We start from the raw sequence: 18,491 nt of genomic DNA on the forward strand, positions 1-18,491 counted from the left end.
TGTAGCAGGGCAGCAACAGGTTTCGGAAGGTAGCAAATACTCACCTATTCACCAGGGGTCAAAGTAAAAAATGACGACTAATCTTCTTGTTACTGTGATTGTACTTGTAAATGTAACAGCCACCTTCGTGTCTGCACTGTTCACTGAATAACTGCTGCTTACACATTTGTTCAATCCAAACAAAGCTACAAAGCCTCACAGATACAGAATATGACAAATGTTGAACCATTCACAAGGAATTTCATCAAGATCCAGAATCCGCAATTTGATCCAGATCACCTTCAAAAGTTAATCGGCAGTTCCTTCAAAAAAATAAACATCAAAATTTTCATCAAAATCTGTGCTTGTTTGTCTGAGACCTTCTGGGAATAATCAAGCATACACATTGGTGATCACATGACCTCTTTGACAGAGGTATTGACCTGTCTATCCATCCATCTATCCATCCATCTGGGTATTCCTAGGCGAGAGTGGAGGTATAATCCCTCAACCTGGTCCTTGGTTCCCCTCCTAGGAAACACATTTTGGCTGCTTCTATCCATTGGTACTTAACTTTTTTTCAAATCCAAAATAACAACCTCATGATGCCACAAATGGAAAAGTCAGTCAAATCTCTAGAGACCATGAATCTCTTTACAAGTGTCTACATGTATTGTTGAGAAATGTCAGCTTGAACCAATCAAGAAATCAATAGTACTGCCACTGAAGCGCTGCTGCTAGCAAGGCTAGATGTCAGAGGAAAAAAAGAAATAATGGCAGCTTGGAGCTAAATGGTAAAACAGAGAAAGATACTGCCAGTGATGGGGTATTTCTGTGAGCCAACATGAAAGTTAGCATCACCTGGAGTCCAGTTAGCCAAAAGTCAATGGACTATTTACTGGTCATTGAATTTTCAATCACTACAGAAAAAAAAGCTCTGCGGCAAACAAACGATGGTGCGTTGTTTTCAGCAAGTAAACCATTAAAAATGAACCCACTGTAATGTTTTGTTTTTCTTTGTGTTTTGATTTTTTAAATACAAAAACTTAATGTACAATGCTAAGTTACTTCAGGGTTTTAAAACTCACCCCTGCACCCTTATTGTGCCTGAGTGCCAGGGGTTCCCTGAGCATCAGGCTCTGCTGGAGACAGATGGTTGCCCAGTGGAGTCCCTTCATACCAGCAGAACATCACCGCTGCTGAGGCCTTTAGCTTTTAACTCTTTCAGAGCAAATGAGAGACTCGTCTGAGGGGAAAATACAAGTGAATGAAACCGGACACACAAATGTTCCCTAACTGCTGGAGTTAAATGACCTTAACTGAGCAGCGAGGTCCTTGCTAACAGCAAAGAAAAGCTCCACAGCTGTAGCTCCATGTATGCAGATGTATATCCGGCACAGCAGGGTTTGTTGCCTAATAGTATTTATCATCTGAACTGAGCAAGACGCTTGCACACTTCGCTCCACGCTGTCATGGCACAAACAAACACACACTTCAAAACAATAGGCTGGGCGTCATTGTGAGAAAATCCTACAGGACAGTGACGCTTGAGAGAGAGACAAGCCGAGGAATAATCCCCGTCATCTATTCTGGATCCTGTAGAGTTGTTGGGGAGGAGTGCCGTTGCCTGCCGCGCTCTCTTCTCTCTGCGCCGGAATCTCTCCCTAGCAACCAAGCATTGGCGTGGTGATTGGACCAGCGCACCAGTGGTTGCTATAGCTACAGGAAGCTCCCCTTCCCAGTAACCCCCCACTTTTTTCTGTGCTGTGTGTAGCTCTTTCTTTTTCTCTTCATAACCTTCTTGTCTTTTTTGTCTTTGTTTGACTTACTATTCCTCTCCCTTTCTCCCACTACATATCTTTCTGTGCTTCCTTCGCGTTCAGAGAGCAGACAGTTGGTACTGTAGGTGGATGTTATTAACACAGAGGGCGAGTGATGGGGGTTAATGGCATCCAAAGGGAGGCTGGAGTAACTGAAACAGGTCTGCAGAGACAGGAACAGCCCCAGCAAGACTACAGGCTAGAAATGGAGCACAAGCTGAGTATTTATTTGGATTGTCTGTGTTCCCCTCAGGACTATTTTATGAGACAAGTCTCTAAAACCACTGAGAGCAGACAAACGTGTCTATACTTGTTCCTATCCCTGTCCGTTGCATATTATTTTTTGTGCGTCTATCATGCTTGTGTTTGTGTTAGTCTGTTTTCACTCGTGCCGCCAACAGGCCCCACTGTTTCTGCTGGCATCCAAGAGTGCCAATTATGCTCCAGAGATGGGGTAAATGTGGTCACTATGTCATTAGGCCAATATGCGCGAGTCAGCCCGTCTGCCGGTAATTCAACACCACATCGTCCAGCACGTGCACGCACACACGTGCACGCTTTATTCTTCCCAGACTTCTGTCTTATGCTGATTGCGCTGCCGGTGCTGCTTCTTGCTATGATCAGCCGCTGTATAATGGGATGAAATGAGAGGTTAAATGCACATGATTAGTGCTCTGTTCTTCTCTGACTGATGCATGAGCGAGGAATTATGATAATGTGGCATCGAGAAGGTAACGTGGATTTGTAAAACACTGGGAAAAGCAGGGGGGTGGATGAAATGATGGATGGGATGAAAGTATGTATTTCTACTTGCAAAGTCAATCTGTGTTCTTGTGTGTGTGTTCACAAGTCTCACTAACCTGACCACATCATATGTTCATGAACTATTCCATTGGGCAAAGTCAGCCCTTTCAGGCAAATAGGAAACAGAAATATAAGGAGTGAAAGAGAGGAAGAGGAGAAGGGAAAATCTAGGAATTTATGTTGTGGTTTTGTGGTGGAAATGAAGAACTATGGGACATAATATTATCAGTCCAGGTCAATAACCTCTTTAAAAAAAGATAGCGAAGACCAAAATCAAATGTTGAAACACGGCGCGATGGGCAAAGTTTAGAACGCATGTGACAGACAAGCCAATTGGCTGCTGACAGAGGATTGTCACTCCAGTGAAATGGTTTAATACAGTTTAGCCATTAGTCCCCGAATGTCACGCCCCGCATGCCAATGTCATCCTGTCTCAAGATGAGAAATTGATTTCATGCTTCGGCGACTGTCATCAGGAAAGAAAGAGAGAGAAAGCATAAAAAAGAGGGAGAGATAGAGGGAAAATGCCAAAATTCAATCTTTCGTTTTCATTTGAAGCTGCTCAGCCTGAGAAAACATACATCGAACCAATCAAAAGGAGACAATAGCGATGCGGACAATGCAGAATGGATGGAGTTGAAAAGTTCAAAAGAACATGCAGCGTGTTTGTGTGTGTGGGGAGGTGACACACGCAACAATAAAAGGAAACTGCTGGCTGTGCAGAGGCCCATACAGAGGAGCACATTATGGGCAGGGATGTGGCATGGTCTGGTCGCACAATAGTACCCCATTGCCTCTCGGGATGAGGAGAGCTCTCTGGAACATGAGAAGGGGAGGGGGCTGCATTTAACAGGACAGGTTTATATTACTGTAAAGCTACCTATGAGTGAGTGAGTAAGAGGGAGAGGAGAGGGAGAGGAGGAAAAGCAAAGAGAGAAAGAAAGAAATATCAGTTTGGTTACGACCAAAGTAATGATGTAATGTTTAGGGGACTCAAACAACACCACCATCCCCCTCTCTTTTCCGCTCTCTTCCTGTGTTCACCCCCCTATTTCTCTGGGGCGTGGAATAGTGCCCTGCCATTGGTTAATAGCACCATAGAGATGCTGAGAATATCCACCAACCAGGGCGCGGGTGCCCCTTCACACCGTTACCACAGCAACCACTTACAACCACAGCGATTGTGCATGTGCATCTGAGTGTTTGTGTGTAAAAAGTGTTTGCATGCATGTGTTTTTGTGTGTGGAGAACATGTTACAGCAACTCTCCGATGAACAACCCTCTGAGGGTTGATTTCCCGTAGAACGACTATGTGGAGGACATTAGCACACGATGCAAAGCTGCTTCTCCCAAACAACAGCTGCAGGAGACTTTGGAACACATTCTGTAACGTTATTTCCTACCTCAATCAAGTCCAGTATAGAAAAGGGTGGGATTTTTTTGTGTTTGAGAGATCACGCTCCACCCTACACGATGAAAATCAGCTTGTGATGGCCGCCTCAACAAAGGCAAATACTGTCCAGGAAAGTTTGCACTGTAAAAGGATCTTACTAAGTATTTTCAAAAACTTTTTTTTCACTTTGAGAAAGAAAATGTTCCCTCATCTATTCAACATCTTGAAAAATATCAATATTCAATACCATTTTTTGTACCACAGGAAATGTATTTATTTTTATTTAAAGATGAATATAACATGGCTAGAAAAAAGAAGGGAGGGAGATCAGGTATCAATATTAGAAACCTTTCTTTGATCAGGGCTTTAAACAGAGCTGCAGTTATGTCATCAACTCAGATTTGGCTGTTCAACACAACTAAATGATATTTGTGTTTGTTTTTCTCAGAAAAATCTATTAAAAAAACAGGTTCATTTGATGATAAATCTAATTTCGGTTCTCAAGTTTGAGGGCAAGCTCAAAATAGTACTTTTTAGAGGATGTTCGCTGTTTTTCTTATTTTTTTTCTCGTTCCTTGTTCATTTGCCTCAAATGCACAGTATTTCCAATGAACACTGTATTTGTTCATCAAAACTAGTAGCAGAGTCTCTTCTGTGAGGTAGCGCTTTACCACAGCAAATCAGATGATTGACAACAAAAAGAGGTGGGGCTATGTGGACAGAAGAGTGGCAAGTAGTATAGAAATTGTTTCAAATATTCAGTATCAAAACATCAATATTTGGTGCACTGAGGAGGATGCTGCAAAGTCAACTGGCACAGCTGCGCAGCACGATATGAAAACATGAAATAAAAGGTGTCCTAAAAGTAAAACAGAGCTGATATGTAAAAACATTTGCACAAATATGAACGAAATCAACATTAACAAGACAAGAAATAATGACTGTTAGGGGAAATACATAACATTATACAACCAAGCCACCAAGAGGAGGAAAAAAGTTGACTGTGATTGCTCCAAATTGTATCAGTAGTTCTTAATTATGCAAAAATGATGTGATTACTGTAGATGAGAGTCGGGTACACATTTTGTGCCTAGTCTACAGAATCTGTTGGCTTCATTCAAAATCACTTGAAAATGACTGAAAAGGCTTTGCTTTAGAGATGGCCCTGTTAACATAATAGTCAGCGCACTGGCTCCGGGCCGTACAGCAGCATGACAAATAGCATTTCTCGGTTCTTTGACTTCCAATTTGCAAATGCACAGATACTTGGCTGTCATAAACCTTTTTCAGATGTGCACTTACTTTTGTAACTGTGCTGCCGTCATGTTAAAAAAGGACCTTGAGTCATTTTTCCAGAGAAATCATTCACTTATCGCACCATCCGGCAGTCTGAATGTTTCCCTTCCAATTCAACCCATCTGCTTACAACACGGAACACTGTGTTGTAACATGTCTTGTAAATGATGACACTGAATTTTGATGAATAAACTACAGAAAAATTAAAGAATTCCATTTGTGCATTTCTATTGTGCACAAGGAGGCAAGGATTATAGAAACATGTTTCATGCTGTTCCACTGAGTGACACAACAAATAAATGTTTTTTGCATTTTTAGTAGACCTATGGGAGAACACACCTCTTCCTTGGTGTTCTCCACTTGAGGACAAGGCCAGGCAACCTCAGTTTTGTCTTTTAAAGGAACACGCCAACTTTTCAGGAGACACACTCATAGGGCGTGTTTCCACTGGCCCACTTCGGCTCGGGTCGAGTCGAGTCAGTTTGGCCCCGTTTCCACTGGACCCAACACAGTACTAATTGTTCCCATTTTGGTCCCGCTCCGCTGGAGTTCCAAGCAAGCCGAGCGGGGACTAAAATGTGATGTAAACACATAGCGGGGGGCTGATTGGTTAACTTACCCACTTTAGTCCTCTACTATGTATCATACTGGTGCTCGCTAGCTTAAGTCTTTTATACTTTTCTTGGGTGTTCTGTTTTGCCACTTGAAGCCTTGCCTGTCTATCGTCCATTACTTTTAGTTTAAGCAAAAACCACACCGAGCAACAGTCATAAAGCTGCCTCCATGTCCTCAGTTGTTGTTGTTGAGTCACACACGAATTACACCGGGGAACTCTCGGCCGGTGAGTCCACCCATGCTGACGTGGTACCTGGTGCTAGTGGAAGCGCACCCACACAGAGCCATACCGACCCATCCCCACCTGACCCGAGCCAAAGTGAGCCAGTGGAAAAGTGTCCCTAGTCCATCATTTTCGTCAGACAAGCAGATAGACACCCATGCTCTCTGCATGCATTATGGAGCTGTAAAAACCCCATCAGACTGCTGCTTTCTAGTTAGCTTAGCACAATGAACACTAGCGGAAGGACAGAGGACCCTACCACCTCAAAAGTAAAAAAATACACCCTTCTCCACAAAAGTCTTTGCCTGCATAACTGCATCTAGAAATAACACACAACATGTTTATAACAAAAAGTCACTATTTTCCTTAATATGCAAACCAATTTTGACATTTTCATTCTAACACATTTTTATATATACCAAAAAAATACAGATATGAATGAACACCCTGCTAGACAGCCACTTTAAGAGATCACAAAAAAGAAAGGCATCCCCACTGTATCAATTGTAGGTCAGCAGTTGTAAGCCTTGAAACAGCGTCATTAAACCACAGCGTACAACTGAAGGAAAATCCCCTCCAAGTTGGCAGTGCTATTATCGGCAACCTTAGCAGGAGCCTAAGTCCCCTACAAGGCACCTGTGATCCGCTCCAATCCCCACTGTTGGCTAATAGTGGTACTCAGCATGTGTACTAGGAGATGGATTAAAGAGGGGATTCAGGATAACTAACTGTCAGTGTCCCCTCTTATGTAACTTCAGCAGTTATGGCCAGGAACTCCAGGGAACTTCAACTCATCAACTGGTCTATGACAAGACGTATTCACAATCAAGACACAGAGACATCACGGTCGACTTCTAAAATAGTACAAATGACGAGAATTCCCCAGGTAATAATAGTCCTGTGTGAACAGGGTTCAAAGACGAATACATTACAATACATCACAATTCAAGAGGGGGATTATAGTCACCAAAACAACATAAGGACTGAAAATAGTGATTTAAAATAGTGTGCAATTGATAAGGTGACAAGTGGATGCACAGAAATTTAGGCTTATGTCCCTAATTAGAATATTAATTACTGATAGAATGTAGCTTATCAGTGGAAAATGAAATACACAAGGTGTGTTTATGTCCCTCCCGCTCCAAAAAGGCATTAATCCTGGACACGAAAATATCAACCAACCGATTGGAAGACTAGATCTCCACACAGCTGAGTATTAGGGCTCCTCTTCCAATGTAGCAAATCAAGCTGCCTTGCATCTTACCGGTGCAGGTGAAACACTTGACGTGAAAGTGGATGTCTTGTACTCGCACCACCTCTCCCTTGCACACATCCCGACATCTCTGACACCGGATTGGTCCAGAGCTTTGTTCACCTCCTGCTGAGGCTTGATGATAAGCTGCTGTGGAAGGAAAAACAGATACTGAATATCCAAAATACTGTAGAACTAAAGCACAAGTTTTAAAAATTATGATCGAAAAAATGATTTACTGTAGAGAAATACTGACATTAGACAACTCTTGAATGAGGTGACAGTTAATTTGTCAAATTCAAATTTTTTAAATTATGCTGCAATCACATGTCCAGCCATGAGTAATTTACAGCAGTTCTTACATTAAGATCAGAGTACGCAGACAGACACACACACATATGTCCATGCACACACCATCCACAAATACACAGAAATACACACACACACACACACACACACTTCTGTGTCAAGTTAGAATGTGGTTGATCCACTGTAATCAAAATGAGAGTTTAAAGGTCCACTGTGGAGGAATTTTTACATTTGTATCTTACGTTGGAAGGTTGAATGATTGTGTTAGTACTAGTAGAAACCTGAACTTTTCAAATACGGTACATGTATATATGTTAGTCTGACAGAAATCACACTTTTCAAAGTCAGATGAAAATACTGCAATACTGAGTTGCAGTTGGGTGTCAAATAACTCATGTACAAGCTTCAGTGGCCCTGAATTTGCCTGCTGTTCTGCGAATGTTCCGTAGGTCCACCCACACAATCAAGCGGGTTATCACCATGGCCGGCAAAACTCAGACGAAAACAATGTTCTTCTACACAGGTGAGGACATAATTGTATGCTTACTATTTCCTTTGAATTTCAGCCCGCTAATCAACAGGAACACATCTTGCTAACCTGTTTTGATGACAAAATGGAACCAGAAGAAAATCTGCCAATAGTTTCACACCATTCTAGTCATCTACAGGTGGTTGTTCAACACTCAGAAGAGAATTCATGGATACACGTGATGCATTTTGTAGGAAAACACTGCTGGAGTAAGATCTATCAAAAGTGAAGGGGTAAAAATAAGAAGCCAATTTGATTTTAGGTGGATGTGGAAAGTTATTATTGAAAGTTCCACCTTCACCTCAGCTATTAACGGATCATCTTACATCTATAGGCTGAGACAACCAGCCTGCTATTACTGCTCATAAAAATGCATTCATGCTCTCTTATTTAGTTCCATCTTCCTTGAGGAGCATTTGAGTGGTCCTACTCTTGATGGAAGGGGTATAATGGCAGGGTAACCAGCTGGCCTTGCTCTCCACCTGAATAGCTGACTGAAGGACTTTGCTGCTTCAGTTATAGCAGTGCCAGCATATGGGCTGGCGTGACAGAGCCACTGATTCCATTTCACTGGATGAATCTCCAAGGACTCCCAGCACTTAAAACGTCTAACAGCCTTGCACGCCTCAGAGCCTGAGCACCCAGTGCATGCTGGAGCTGGATGACTATGTTCATATAATGTCTGTGCATCCTGATGTACATCTACAGCTGCAAGAAGGAACATATGCAGGACTGATCAGCCAGAGTGGGCACTGGAAATATGCAACCATGATTTATGCGTACACCCAGTCTCCCACAGCAATGTCTCTCTTACGTCATTGTTTCCTTCACAATGCTGGCAACACAACTAGAACCAACCGCCCCACCTGATAAGTGTTCAGCCTCTGGTTAAAATAATGACACTCCCTCATAGATGTGTGTGTATGTGTTAGAGAGTGACTAGGCAAAGGAAGGCTGTTGTTTTTCATCCTGAGCAACAGTGATCCCATCAGGTGTGAATGAGAGATAAAGGGAACCAATGCCAGCCTGTGCCAACTCCTACTGGAAACACATTTGTCTACAGTGCTAACCTTCAAAAAACAAAAAAACAAAACTGGCTCGTTAGAATATCTTTTGCTTCCAAAAGAGGAAATGTTTGTCCTAATGTACTTAAATTAATTAATGAAACACTTATTCAATGTGTGGAGTGGCAAAAAGCCACATCTTTGCAGGGAATCCACAAATGCAATCGGCTCAGGAGCTTAAGACTTACATAACTATCTAATTGTGTGTATTCAAACCCATTCAACACCACCAAGTCTCTCCATCTAAACCCATTATAGCATTCTTCAACAGTGCACCATCCTTTCCCATGCTGAGATGGTTAAGTCATTCTTATAATGATAGCCACTGAGCTACAGGTATAATCCAATGACTGAATCACTGCCTATTGCCGGAGAGAATACAGCCTCCAGCAGACAGGTGATAAGAACAGGAGTGGGGTCAGAGAGGCAGACAGCATCCCGGGGGACTGATGCTACTATTTCTGCCCCTGAACTGACAGCCGTGGGGAAGAATACGCTGGGAGTTCAGTCACAAGGGATGCTGGGAGATTGGTGGCGATGAGGAGTGAGGAGGAGTAACAACAATCAAAGAGAGGCAATGCAAATAACACAGGGGTTAAAAAAAATAATAGGACAAATGTGCTGTTTAAGCATGACAGCTGATATAGTTTTTGACTTTCACCTCCTTTCTTATTCCAAGAATGAACAATCTTATTCTTGACAGCTATGACGCATTATTCTGGACATAAAGACAGCTGGCAGCCATACCTCTGCAGAAACCTTGCTCATGAATTTTCAAATTAATTTGACTATTTGTGAGCCCAAAACTAAATCTCCCTGAATGTAACTCAGTTGAGAGTCGGTTGACTGAATTAATAACATCTTCATTTGCAACAGTTAAAACTCCAACTCCAACTAATTGTCTTGTAATTAAAATACCAGAGGTTTATTCAGAAATCAGACAACCTGCCTTCCGTTTTCATTGCACCAGATGTGGAATTACTCATTTAACCCACTTGTTTGTTTTTATAATGGTGATTGATTTAGCTGTGAGTGCGAAGTTTAAATAATAAAGCAAGAAATCTCTGTCTGTATTCATATGACCCGATCGTCTCAACAACTGCTCATCCAGTCAACATCAAAGTTGCCATGAGCCTTGAGGAAGAGCCACGTCTGAGATAACAGGCTCAAACAGGTGCCCTGACTGACCAGAGGAAGCCCTGGTGCGGTGACGAGAACTCATACGATCATCATGGCTTCCCACCACCAAACACAACCAATTGTGTCTATGCAATCAAGCTGGAGGGAATACCAGGAATCAAACTACTGGCTCCCACATTGATAGGCAACATAACTGGAACATTAAGCTACACAGCTGCACATCCCTCTCATCTAAAGTGGCCAATGATCAGATCTTTCCTGTTGTTTGCCATCCCCGCTCTTCCTGCATCACCCTTCGCTTCAGACAAAACCTTGTAGAGGAGCATTCATCAATGTCCAGAGGAATCACAAACACTCAGCCAGTGTACAGAGAGAGAGAAGGGTCAGATCACCACTGACAGTCTAAATGATCACTCAATCCAGTCAAGGTCACGGGGACCTGGAGCAACCTGGGGGATGCAACAGCCATGCTTTGTGCTTTTTAAGTTATACTTGATGCAATTCAAATAAAATGAAGTGTTAGAGTGCACCAATAAACTGGATAATATTTCCTAATTACTAATTGTACAATGACTTGTTGATAAAGGCTGGCTGCAAAGCTCTACAGGAATCTGTGTTTCCCAGCATCTCTGCCTGCCGTTTTAGAGCGTGTGTTATTGAACCGAGGAATCTGGCAGAGTGATAAATGGTGTTTGCCTCAGGTTTGGAGTGTCCACCAGATGAGACAGAAGTGTGTGAGTCTGCTGCGCTTCCAGATATTGATACAAAACGTTTGCTCTCTTTTTTTTTATTTTCAGGACTAGTGAACGTTAACACACAGTTCTTTTAATTATGTTCTCCATCTTTGTTAACATGCTCAGAATTCCTAACTGGCCCAAAAGACAGATAAGGATGCAACCCTCATTCAAATTTGACCTCACAGTGAAATTAGAGTGCAACCTGGGGAATTTTGAACAGCTATGAGAAGTGGATGTAACCACTGCGACATCGCCCATCTTGGCTACCGGAGTCGACCGCATGTATGGGGGGTTGGAGCTGTACAGGAGTGACTGGGGCATTCGATTGAGACACATAGAACAATTATTTTTCCGTAGAAAAAGTCATGACATGTAAGTGTTCATCTGACGAAAACCCTGAACACATCGGTACAACCGAAATTAGAATTGTCAAAGTTGAATTAAAACACCTTAATAATAAACACAAGGATCTAATTACTCCCAACACGTACATTTCCAATTAGCATCAAATTGACCTGGTGCTCCATGCAAGGAGACAAATGTTAGGATCTCATTTGATGGAGGTGCCCATTTTGCTTAATCTAATCTTCGACTTTGATTTCATGCTCAACAGTGTCATCAATACGACACAGAAGTTAACCTGGTAAAAATATCTGACTGTGATCAGCTGTGAAAGGGGCAAACCATCCCCTACCTTTGGGGGGGCAGAGATAGATCGGTGAATGAATCAATTCTCTTCATATACCGGGACATCAGGAGTCCTCCAGTTGTATGGCCTGGCATGTAAACTCCCCGACAGATTGCCTTCCGCGGTAGCAATACGTCAATCCTGAAGTAGCAGCTAAAATGAGCAGCCTAAAATATATACTGCTTTACTGTGTACGCTACTCTAAATAAGACCATCGACAATCAAATTAGCATCACGCTGTATTGTGGCAAACCTATGATCGAGACCCTAAACTCACCAGGAAGAGTCTCACTGAGAAGAATCAAGTGAAAAGTAGGTACTCTTTCGGATTTCTTTTTAAAAATCCCTGCTGGCCCTTAGAAAGAAGGCAGGTTTTGAGGCACAGTCTAGTGGGAACCATGAATCTGAAAAAGTTAGTGCCAATCCATCAAGTACTCGCCATATTTCACTGGATATGTAAAAATCTGACAACTTGGTGCTGCTACAAGTCAGAGGACGAGCAGGATGGATGGGGTTGAGGTGAGGACATACTTTTGAAAAAGAGTCTTTCGGCACACCGCGAGGAAAGTTTGACATCTTTCATTGCATTTCCTCTTACACTTTGACTATAACTTTAGTAGGACGATTTGAGTTCTTGGAGAGTTGTGTGTCAAGCCCAGGGCAGCTGACTCTGTCTGTCAGATCACTCAATAATCAATGTTCACTCAATCAATTTTATAGCAGAACCACAACGACACGATCACAGACGGCAAAGCCCCGTCTCATCTCTGACACAGCACGCTGCTGTGTTTCTCATTCATCTAACACACTCCAGCAGTCTCACTGGTCCGTCCTGTCATAGAAACTTTATTTCTCATCCAGACAAAACACGGGGGAGTTCACCTTTTACAAAGCTGATTGAAATTTGATTAAATTTAAACAAATTTGCAATTAATAATAAATTAGCGGTGAGGGCAATTAGGTAAACAAACCTTTGATCACATTACTGCTCAGGGAGGTGATGGCGTTTGTCTGTCAGCTGGATTACCTATGAAAACAGAACATGAACTAAACCTTCAAGGCAGATTTTCACAAAACTTGGTGGAGGGGTGTTGGGCTAAGCAAGCATCAATCGAATTTTGGGGCAACAGGAAGTGTTTTTTGATACTTTGATGTACCATGATCCCTCTACCTTCATAACCTGGTGATGATTTATTGTGAATTGTTACAATGTCAAGGTGACAAATTCCGCCATACAACACAAAGCTGTAGGACCTGGACTCCGCATCGTCGTATTTTTCCTAAACTTCACATGTTTGATGAGTGTCCTGACTTAAATGTCTAAAAGCTGAATATGAGTGATGGCGCCACCCAGTGAATGCAGGAAGTGACATTTGCACCTCAGTGCACGACTAAGTCTGCCCCTTCATACAAAATCCAAATATGATCCAGTTTCACCACATTCTAATTAAGATCCTGAGCACAAAAGTCCCAGGGGCCAAAAGTTTTCCTTGGTGGAGGTATGCACCCTCTCAGTGCTTTCTAGCTCACTTGCACAGGACGGTTCCCATAGTGAAGGTTTGGCAAGGAAGAACCCATTACTTCTGGGGGGAGATCTGTTATTGTAGCAAATAAAAAAGCATTTTTTCACATTAGCTTTGGTTGCATTATCCTCTAGTTCGATTTCATGAAATACAGGGGGAAAAAAAATTTAAATCTGAGAAAGTAAAAGGGGAATGTGGTGTTCCCAGCAGGCTGTGCTACATTTTTCTTTTCCTCTGACATGTTTTGTCTCAGGAACTCTTTGTACAGAGCACCAGAGGTGTCAGTGCCGCGAGTGATGTATGACCCAGCAGATCTCCTCAAGTCCCTGAGCACAATGATCGGTGTATTGATCAACACGTGTTTTATCACTCCCCTACACCATGCGGGGTCATTATAACCATATATTGGTGTGTGTGTGCGTAAACATAAGTCCATCCACCAGAAACTAACTACCCACAGTCCTGCCTTGTCTGCCACACACACACACACACACACACACACACACACACACACACACACACACACACACACACACACACACACACACACACCTAGTGGCCATGAGAGATAGAAGGCCCAGAAGATGAAGACAGACACTCAGCGCTGTGTGTAATTACTGTGTGTGTGTCCATGGCCTCTGGGCTATCACACCCAATGCAGCGGAAAACACTGCACACGCCACAGTTTAACAGGCCCATTCATGTCCAAGCCTTAGAAGAGCAGAGGGGCTGAGGGCAGGGGGGACATATGTTTGATGGGAGAGGAGAGGTGAGGAGAGGAGAGGAGAGGAGAGGAGAAGAGAGGAGATGTGTATTCCTGCCTACAGCCAGAGAACACACCAATGTTCCACCACCATCTGCCTGCTGTCACAATTGGGTTCACACACTCACACGCCAACCATACACCACAGGTTGACATGTCACTGACGTGTGTTTTGAGTGCATTCCTGCCTGAGCACACACCTGTCACGACTCCTCCCCTGTGCATCAGCTGAGAAAAGCATTTTAAGAATTCTGCTCATTTTCTAAGAAAACAAAGAAGTGCAACACCACTCCCAGCACACACACACACACACACACACACACACACACACACAAATACACGCAAGACATCAGGCAAGGCTCGGTACCAGAGGGTTAAGAGCTCTGGATGAATAATGTAGAACCTCACAATGCCAGGGTGGATTATGCATGATGGACCAGGTTCCTCCTGTAGACACAGGGGACAGGGAGCACCTGACGCCTTATAGACTTCTTCTAAAAGTCCTCTCTGCTTTGCGTGAATCAACCGGTGTACAAATGCAACACCACAACAACAACAAGGTTCACATGCGCACACAGCTGAGCCCTAGAGGGAAAGCACTGATTCAGCTGACAGAGGATCAGGGTCAGCTGATCCAAGGTCAGCTCAGCATCATGGCAGCCCCCGGGATGGTCTAGGATAAGTATGACAGGGCCCCTCAGGCTGTCACTCTCATTTGTCATGTGCTGCATCACAGTCAAATAAACTCCAGGGGACCCACAGCGACCATGTTAAAGAGGTGGCAGGTGGAGCTGCTGCTTGTGCTTCTATAACAGAGGTGCAACATATCAGTAAAGTTCTTATTATTGGTAGACAATTAAAAAATAGTGACAGTTGGGAGCCCCAAGCAACAGCTATTTTGGAGGATGTGGGTGAACTTTGACCCCCAGATATTTTTGTCCTTCAGTGGTGCATGTGCACGAGGTGGTCAAAATGTTAGACACACCTCTAAATATCAGGCAGAACTCCATCACAAACATGTAGTTAGTTGAATACGTGCCTCTCCAACGCCTGTCAATCAAGGCAGAATGTCATTAGTTTAGTGAAGGCGTCAGTAAAGTGAGCGTGTATCCATCAGGCTGCTATTGTTCCGCGGTTCTCAAATATAGGTATTGTCCGCGTCAAGTGGAGAGATAAAGCGCGCATGAATGGACTTACCACTGGAACTCATGATGCCCACCGAGGTCTTATCTCAAACAAGGCGGATTCGTGGAAAATAATCCCATACAAGCGGAGCCAAATCTTCAAAGAGCAGTTTCTACTCCCTCCGAATTAAAGAAAAAATACATAAATGAGTATCCAGTAAAGGCAAATGATGCTCTTCACTCTTCGTAACACTGCTGCTCCCAGTCCACATCTGAGAATGTGCACTGACAAAAGGAGGCGAACAAAATTAAAATTAAAAAAAAAGATATAAAAAAAAATAAAGAAGAACGGAGCTGTTGTACGGTAGCGTCTGCTTTTTTGTTTTGTTTTGGTTTTTTTTTTTCCCTTTGCAGACGCCAGTAAAAACACAATGCTGCTCCGTCGGGTTCCACCTTCACATTTTCCCTCCCTGCTGACTCCCCGTGCCCTCCCTGGCGATGTGCTGCTGTCACCGCGCGACTCTCACGCGCCCGTCCACATAAACAGGGACAGGCGTTTCCGCTATGGATTTTCACAATAATGTACGCACCAAAAATAAACGATGAGTTGGCCTCATTATTTAAATAACTAACAATAATTTTGAAAAAAAATGTCTCAGTGAATATTGAATTTGCGACTAAATAGAGGCGTACAAAGTAATTCACATGAAGGTCTTTTTTTAATCTCACTAACTGGAAATGGCAAGCCACTTTCGATTCCCCCGTATTTTTTTTTAAAATAATGAATATTTTAAAACAAACTCAGTTGCGGTTGCAGTTTGAGCTCAGTTTTTCAATTTTTAACACGCCTTTAAAAGTAAGTATACTCTATTACATTTTTTTTAATAGATTTGGAATAAGACTAAAATGAAAAAAAACAGTTTTACACAATAGCCTTTTTAGACTGAGGTTGTTGTTTTTTTCTCTTTTTTTTTTCTTTTAAATGAAATGTTCTCGTGACACCAATCCGTTTCCATAACAAATAGGCGAGCCCATGTGAGGTTTTTCCAGGCATTTAAAAGCCAAGCCTCTTTAGTAGCATTCAAATTGAACAACCACTCCATTCTCCCATCGTCATCATCAACAGTGGACCAGAACGGTTCTGGATTTTGAACAAACACTCAATTGAATATGGATAATCTTAATAATGTTAATAACCTACAAAGGGCTTCATTCTTAATCTCACCACTGGCGCGTCAATCAAACAAGCAGAATTTTTTTTTTCGGCTACAAGTAACTTTTAATAGGGCAGAGGGAGAAATCAGCGAACAGTTCTTCATCCAAGAACACACCTGGAAAAATTGTAATCTTACTAAAAGGAAACAGCTTTAAGAAAGTTCTGGTAAAATGGATCGTGTTCATGATTGGTTGATGATTTTATTGTGAAGGTGTGCTGCTGATGCTCTGGCTACCTTGGGTGCACTTGACGGACCCGTCTATTCCCTGGATGGGGCGACGTCACTCTGAGCTGGTGAGAAAGCCTCGGGGACACACAGACATCACACACTGCAAAAAGTGTTTTGAGAAGTCATTAGTCTCACTTTTCATTCATTGTGGCCACGAGGTGGAGGTCAGACTGAGATTCTGCTGGTTTTAATTAACTGAGGCATTACTTAAACATCATATTAACACTGGGCAAAATAGTCTTTAACAACAAAAGCACTTGCAATATTTCCCCTCTTGTGCGGGATAAGCTTAAACTGTAATGACACCACCCTCCCTTGGAAAGTCTACGTCAGCAAATGAGTTAATTGGATTATTTACAGCGGGGTTGCTGAGGAAGCTGCCGACAGACAAGCTCCGCTGCTCTTCACTGTACAGTCGCCAGTTATGTCACAGCACTTTGACTTTATGATCAACAGTAGCAGCAGCAGCAGCAGCGGCAGCAGCACATCTGTCATGCTGACTCAGTGCTCGCATTCCATAGGTCTGGTGGGATGAACGTGGAAATACCTCCATCTAACGGCGAAACCCCCATCTGCTGCTCTCTCGACTGCAGGTGACGTCACATCACCCTTAAAACGACTGTGGACCGGAGCAAAATTGACCCATCGTGAAAAAAAATTATATGATTAGTGTAAAAATAAATACATATATGATAATGATCATATTTGTAACAATAAAATTAATAACAGAATAGCATGTTCAGAAATAAGAGTGACCAGAAAAAGAAAAAAAAAGATCAATTTAAAAATATTATTTTATTTACTCTTTCGTGTATGTATGCATGTGACATTTGAAGCATCTAAATAAGTACCATTTATAAAATGGAAATAGTTGAGGTGAGCTGTTTTCTTATCAGTAATTTCTCATATCGGTAAATATAGATAGATAGATAGATAGATAGATAGATAGATAGATAGATAGATAGATAGATAGATAGATAGATAGACAGATAGATAGATAGATAGATAGATAGATAGATAGATAGATAGATAGATAGATAGACAGATAGATAGATAGATAGATAGATAGATAGATAGATAGATAGATAGATAGATAGATACAGTAGATGGATAGAGACATTTACATGCCCAAAAAGGTGTAGTAAGAAGTGTAAAGTTACTGACTTCTACCCCTTCCCCACTGATCATAACTTTTTGTAGTTTTCATGCGATTATAGGCATATATTTGCACTCAATATAATTTATATATAGGTTCAAAGACCATCAAATTACTATCATTTCACCAAACGTGTGCATTTTTTTAATGAACTGTCCTGCTGCCTTGTCCCATGTCCTGAGGAAGCGTTGGTTCTGAGGCTTGAAGGAAGCTGGACAATGGGGGGATGTGAGCGGCGCCAAGCTCTCTCTCTCCCTCTCTCTCTCTCTGCTGTCCTTCTGTGGAGTTCCTGGGCTATAATTTCTTTGTCTTATTCTCATTTTGGCTGCAGGAGCTTTGAAAATCTGAATGTATAAATTCATTTCGTTGTCTACACACAGCCATGATGAGCTGGTAGCCTCAGTTTGAATCCCTCGCTAGGGCTCCAGGTTGTGTTTTCTACGTGGAAGTGAATCAGTTCTGTGACTGAAGCAGAACATGAAGAGATTTTTACATGTTTCCAACCTGGTCCAGACCACAGCTGATTAAGATGAGTAATGATTTACTTCATCTATATGTCTCAGTTGCTGTGACAGTGTGTGGGTTGTTGGGTGCCCTGTGGTGCTGGGTGCTGATCCTGTGTCAATCCTTT

General features: G+C 42.4%; 1 protein-coding gene across 7 annotated transcripts in view; it reads right to left on the reverse strand.

Annotated features, from left to right (window-relative positions):
- The window catches only part of ablim3 (actin binding LIM protein family, member 3), a 47,304-nt gene extending 32,704 nt beyond the window's left edge, over positions 1-14,600 (reverse strand). For all 7 annotated transcript variants that reach the window (XM_086223095.1, XM_086223092.1, XM_086223096.1 and 4 more), the window contains exons 1-2: positions 14,544-14,600; positions 7,395-7,529 (exon numbers count right to left, since the gene is read on the reverse strand). In XM_086223095.1, the coding sequence (XP_086079221.1) occupies positions 7,395-7,529; positions 14,544-14,565 (157 nt within the window). In that variant the 5' untranslated portion in view covers positions 14,566-14,600. The remainder of the gene's footprint in view (positions 1-7,394; positions 7,530-14,543) is intronic.
- Between the last annotated feature and the right edge of the window lie 3,891 nt (positions 14,601-18,491).

Source organism: Aulostomus chinensis, chromosome 13, assembly GCF_037954235.1.
Source record: "Aulostomus chinensis isolate RoL2024-O1b breed Wild chromosome 13, RoL_Achi_v1.0, whole genome shotgun sequence".
Classification (NCBI taxonomy): domain Eukaryota; kingdom Metazoa; phylum Chordata; class Actinopteri; order Syngnathiformes; family Aulostomidae; genus Aulostomus; species Aulostomus chinensis.